This window comes from Mercurialis annua, linkage group LG1-X, assembly GCF_937616625.2.
Source record: "Mercurialis annua linkage group LG1-X, ddMerAnnu1.2, whole genome shotgun sequence".
Classification (NCBI taxonomy): domain Eukaryota; kingdom Viridiplantae; phylum Streptophyta; class Magnoliopsida; order Malpighiales; family Euphorbiaceae; genus Mercurialis; species Mercurialis annua.
This window is the reverse complement of record NC_065570.1, coordinates 67,050,506-67,056,536: the sequence shown is the minus strand read 5'-3', so window position 1 is coordinate 67,056,536 and position 6,031 is coordinate 67,050,506. Positions and strand designations below refer to the sequence as shown.

Sequence of the window (6,031 nt, the reverse complement as noted above, 5' to 3'; positions counted from 1 at the left end):
TTATATGTACCAACTGAAAAAATTCGATAATTTTCTTGTACCTTTTATCTTAATTATTATACAAATTTTATAAGATTTTGGTCAGTTTCAATTAATATTAATTAGTATTAGTTGAATTTTAGTATATAATAAATGAACAAAGGGTCAACGCGCCCCCTAAACTTGTGACACGGGGTCATCTAACCCAATTTATACTTGTTTGAGCAACTAACCCCAAAATTTTTCATTTTTGGATCAAATAACCCCATAATTATATTTAAAAATATAATTAGATACTTCCCTAATTGTTGCGATATAATTATTCTAAATTTATTTTTTGAAATAAAAATATAAATTATAGGATTATTTGACCCAAAAATGAAAAGTTTCGGGGTTAATTGCTCAAACAAGTATAAATTTTGTTAGATGACCCCGTGTTACAAGTTCGGGGGGCGCATTGACCTTTTGTTCTATAATAAATCATATGATAAATAAAGAGAATGTTATGAAAGACGTTGATTAGAAACTGTCGAAAGAAATTTGTTGGGCTTTTTCATACTTCTTAAACTCGGTCCGGGCAATTGTAACATTGGAAGTTGATATGAAATGATCTCTTCAACCATGGAATAAGTGTCTTATTCTAGCAAAACCATTAGCAACTCTGGAAAACCTTTGATCATAAAGGAGTAACCTTATACTATTAAACATGGCATTCTTTCCCTGACATCAATGCCCGTACGAACCCAAGGCAGCCGGCTGTGCAGCTTGCCTAGCTAGAAAAAGAAACGAGCATGTTCATCGTTGAACATAAGTAACGGGTGTAATTGCTATTAATGATGAAAGATTACACAGACAAAACTCATGTTAAAATACAATAAACTCAGATCAATCACATTTCTCTTATATTTTCAATACAACGCTACCTACATAATTTTCAAAGACAGCTATTGAAGCTCCCTATCTGACCTGGACCGAACAAACTACGGTAATTTCCTTTCAGTTCGTGATCTGTAGCAATGTATCGAGCACTTTGCTGCTTGTTGCCAAGTCGATGAGGAATGCAGACATTATCCTGGCAGACACGAAACACCTCGCCATTTGCAATTTAACTACCTGTACCAATGAACTACTTCTGGGAGGCAGCTACCTTTTTCCATCTTAAGCACTTGTTATGTTTTACATCAATGCTAGGATTAGAAGTGGATTGTTTTGTTGATTTTGTGATGGAGATTTTCTCCATTGCGTTTATGAACTTCCGTAAGTGCTTGATATACTCAGGGTATGTCTCGAGGTTGCAATGGCCACCGCCTTTGATCCATAAGGGGTCATACTTTTCCTTTGACAGTTCCCATAGACGTTTCCCATGAGACCAATCAACAATGTCATCACTTGTTCCCTGTGAGACACCAAACAAAACAAACGTAAAGATTCAAGCTGAATAATTTAAACTAATTGTGGTATATTTTGCTATTTCAGCCTACGTTGCACATAAACTTATGGAGGTCCTATGTTTCGTTTCCATTTGCATAAATATTTCTAAGACTTCGAACTTTATATAATAACCTATTCTTGTAAAAATAGGATTTCCGTTTCAGCATTTTCCTGCAACATTGATTTTAATAATGCAAAGGCAAAGGCATATATCGACATAAGAAGGCAGGAAACAGTTGTCTATGCTTTCAGTGCTACTATAATGACATGAAAAATTAAATAGAAGATGCGCGAGTCAGCGACCAACAATAAGGCGAGAAACTTACATGTATAACCAGAACTGGACAGCTGACTTGCCGTATTTTGTCAATATTCTGCAAACAATATACAGCTACTTAGTTAAAAAGCAGAATACTAAAAGAACTCAAAGTTTACTAAGAGATTCAACGAGTTGCTGCTAAACATACCTTGTAAATATCAAACCAAAATGTCATTTTAACAGGATATAGTACTCGTATGCCTGATAGAATTGCACTATGAAGAACCACACCTCTCAATTTCTTTAAACGCGAAGCTAAGTGCAGGGTAGGCCCGCTTCCAACAGATTGGCCGTACAAGATCAAGTCCTCTTGCTTAACTTCATAATCCTTCTTCAAACAATTGTATACAGCCTCTATGTCATAGTATGTGTTGAACTCCGATGGCTTTAAATTACAGAAATGACAACAAATTAGGCGAAAACGATTAAATTACAACACAGTTTCTGCATTCTTGCTACCACTAGTGTACTCGACAAACAAGAAACAGAAAAAGGCAACTGGAGATTTTAATTTAATACCACAAAAGCATAGTATTGTTATAAATTGTCTTTACCTTGCCAGAAGATGCTCCATATCCTGAATAATCGTAGCTGTAAAACAGCAAAGAAACAGGTAAGAAACAGAGCACACAAATGCAATCTCACTATTGCAAGCACATCGACATAGCAGTATCATACAAACTATTGATTCCCGTGGATTATTTCCGCTAAATCTTAATATTTCTATATTCTTTTAATACATACAACAAGAAGCATTACAAGGCATCTGAGATGTTCAATCAGCTAAATCTGAATTAATCTAATTTGGAAAAAATAAACTTCACGGCATGCACAGAATAGAGAGAAAAACTCAGAAGTAAATTTTAACATTTCAGAAGCTATAGTAAATTTGCAGACGGTGACGAAGATGTTGAAAAAATTCCAAAAAGATCAGGACAACACTAGGACAAACATATGGCCCGTGATCAAATTAAAATATTTGTTTATCAACTACTACGTTTAGTTTATTTAGAATCCAAAGGGAAAAATCATAAATTGACACATGATTTTGAAGCCATTTGATTTAATGACAATGAAGACCCCAACATACAGTATGCCCAGGTAGAGAACAAATGGCAAGAGAAAGAGATAAAAAACCAACAAATTAGAATACAATTATACAACAACATTCAATAATAGATAGAAATACAACAACATCCAAATAATAGATAGAAATCATAATTTGCAAGTAATGAGAAAACAACAAAAACATTCAATAATAGATAGAAATCATAATTTGCAAGTCATGAGCTAAATTGATTACATCTAATACACAACAAAACAAATAAAGAAAGGCAATAACATGAACCACACAAGCAAATCCCTAAATCCAGGATGAAAAACACAATTAATACCCACAAATTTTCAATCTTTAATTTACATGAATCGTCAACATAAACAGAAAACCATAAAATCATACAACTAATCCCTTTTTATCAGAATAATGAGCATCAAGCAAATAATCAGAACAAGAACAGATAAAGCTCATGCATATGGCAAATCATTATGCATTTAAGCAATAAATTTGAAAAGCAAGAACCAGAAGAATTAATGAACAAAAACATACCTCATAATATTGAGCCTCAAATGAGCTCTGAGTTCAATAAAAAGCTCATGCATTTGGCCAAGATCAGCAGCATTACCATGGGAATACAAGAGGGTAAACCTAGCAAAAGGGTGTTTCCAAAAGGTGGCAACAATTTTATTACCGCCTTTTGTATCTAACAAATGAACATTCATATTTTTATCAGCCGTAACACCAGGCAACACCAGCCTCCCATCTTCTTCTTTACACACATCATACGTTGGTGGGTCTGGTGGAAAGAATGCAAATTTTGCTGCTACGTTAGATGTTACATTTCCCATTTACTCATACAAATACAAGAGTCCAATAAAATATATATTCTTGTTTTTCTTCGTAGCTTAATTTGTTTCTAAAACAAAAAGAAAACAAAAATAGAAACTGAAACAGAACCCAGTTTCTGAAATAAGCGTATAAATAGAGTCAAAGGTGTTAGAAATTTGAAATTTTCAATCTTTTTCTTGTTGGGTTTGGTTTATTTTAATGGAAAGTGGTGAATTTTGAGTTTTTTTCATGGGAAAATGTGAAAAGATCCGATCTAAGAGGGTGAGCTGAAAAGGAACATATATGGTGGAGGTGGTGAAGGTGGTGGAGGTGATGATGAAGAAGAAAGAAGGAACAGAAACCCAGAAATTATGAAATTGAAAACTATGGAATTTTATGAGAGAAATAAAAAAGTTTTGTATTGTAGTAATGTATTTGCTTACAATTTTTTATTTTTCTTGTTTGTTTTTTTGGATGATGATGATGATAATATGCTGTTGTGTGACAATATTTTTGCTTTCTATTTTTGAGTGTAGCAAATAGGACATGAGAGACCTGTCTTGATGAGGATATGTTCTTCAAAGTGCATTTTTGACCTTTTATTTATCCTTTTTAGATGTTTTTTTAGTTAGATTGAATTTTAGAAGATCTTTAGTACTTTTTCTTAAATTAAGAATATATTTTTATATAAATAAAAGTATAATATATATAAAAATAAAATATCAATTTTAAAACTTTTGATTTTAATAATATGAAAAAATATTTATATATTTTTTTAGGGGGGTGTTTGGTTCAGCTTTTCGGTGGAATTTTTAGTTTTTACTTTTTTAAAAATTCCACTAAAGCGTTTGGTGAGAATTTGTTAAGTATTTTTTGGAGTTTTTTAAACCTCCAACAGCTATTGTTGGAAAATTTTCAATTTGGAGTTTTTTGCTAACAGGTAATAGCTGTTTCAATATTTTTAATCATTTAGATAAAATTATCACTATTCGAATATATCATTTTTTTAATATATAAAAATATTTAAATTATTTTTAAATACTCTAATTATCTATAAATTATATAAAAAATATTTTATTATATTAAAATAACTATAATTTAATATTTTTTAAAAATAAATTATAAATTTATTAAAAATAATATTTAAATAAGTTTAAACTAAATGTTACTTCTTATAAAAAAAATTAATATTTTTATTAAATATTATATAATTTAATATATTTATAATTTAATAAATAAATAAAAGTATGTCCTTTGCGTCATTTTATATATAAACATCATCAGCTAATTAAATCTCATCAAACATACATGGTTTACCAACATTTAGCTATCAGCCAACGGTCAACAACTATTAGTAACAGTTACCAGCTACAAGAAACAGTTGAAACAGATTTGCTCTTACTTTTAAATTAATAAATATCTTTTTAAAAGTTTTTTTTATTGATAAAATAGGATATGGAAAGTAATTTTTTTCCTAATCTAATCTTCTTTTAATTTAAATCTATATAATAATTTTTTAAAACTCATTAAATACAAAATACAACCTTTCTGTTAAATATATTTGAAATATCCTATAACTTTTAATTTAATTCTTTCTGGAAAAAATTATAAACAATTGGATATGTTTCATTTCTTTTATTATTTTTATCCATTCTACAAAAAAAAAATTCCTTGTGTAGATAATAATTTTAGGAATAATTAATAAAATTATTACTATAAAATAAATAATGTAAGTAATAGCACAAAAAAGATATTATAATAATTTCACTAACATTATAATTTTTTGAAAATTAAATTATACTACAATAAAAAAGTTAATTTTTTTAGTTAATTATTAATATTTATATTTTATGCATGCCCGTAAATAATACTAACAAAATATCTAGTCAAATAAATTTTATAAAATGTTATAAAATTTATGCATAAAGATTATAGCTATATTTATTTATAAATAAAACAAAAATTAGTAACTTTATTTAGCTCAGGATTAGATTAAATAAAAATAATTTTATTTTTATTATTATCATGAATCATAATATTTTTATGAATCACAAATATTAAAAAAAAATTCACAATATAAAAAACTTTTATCTATTTAAAATATACTTTATTGTCCCAAATTTATGTACCTCTTTTGTCCATATTTATAAATACTCAATCATTGTTTCATTAAGTATTAAATGTATATTTTCGTTACTTGAATATTTTAGAATGACGATAAAATTTATAAAATTGTAAAAATTACCAGTATACTCCCTTATAAATAACTGATTCTTAGTATTACTACTATTTATATTCATTTTAAGTTGTCTATCAATTTAGATCGCACGACTAATTAATTATCTCAATCAAGATTAAGGGTTGTTACTAGTTTAATATTGATAGTAATCATGATATTAAATATAAATCACATGGTA

At 28.7% G+C, this 6,031-nt stretch overlaps 1 protein-coding gene across 1 annotated transcript; it reads right to left on the bottom strand.

Moving 5' to 3' along the window:
* Positions 1–780: 780 nt before the first annotated feature.
* LOC126666147 (uncharacterized) lies at positions 781–4,168 on the bottom strand. Its single transcript, XM_050359138.2, has 5 exons — positions 3,336–4,168; positions 2,284–2,320; positions 1,878–2,114; positions 1,737–1,784; positions 781–1,375 (listed from the first exon to the last, which is right to left on the bottom strand). The coding sequence occupies exons 1-5, from the start codon at positions 3,632–3,634 to the stop codon at positions 1,106–1,108; spliced, it is 891 nt and encodes a 296-aa protein (XP_050215095.1). The 5' UTR covers positions 3,635–4,168; the 3' UTR covers positions 781–1,105.
* Positions 4,169–6,031: the final 1,863 nt, after the last annotated feature.

What these genes read in the sequence shown, in the direction of transcription:
- LOC126666147 (XM_050359138.2), bottom strand. Translation starts at nt 3,634, where the DNA reads ATGGGAAATGTAACATCTAACGTAGCAGCAAAATTTGCATTCTTTCCA. An exon ending in ATGGAGCATCTTCTGGCAAG is followed by an intron (nt 2,115 to 2,283) that starts GTAAAGACAATT and finishes TGTAATTTAAAG; the next exon opens with CCATCGGAGTTCAACACATA. An exon ending in GTCCAGTTCTGGTTATACAT is followed by an intron (nt 1,376 to 1,736) that starts GTAAGTTTCTCG and finishes GGTGTCTCACAG; the next exon opens with GGAACAAGTGATGACATTGT.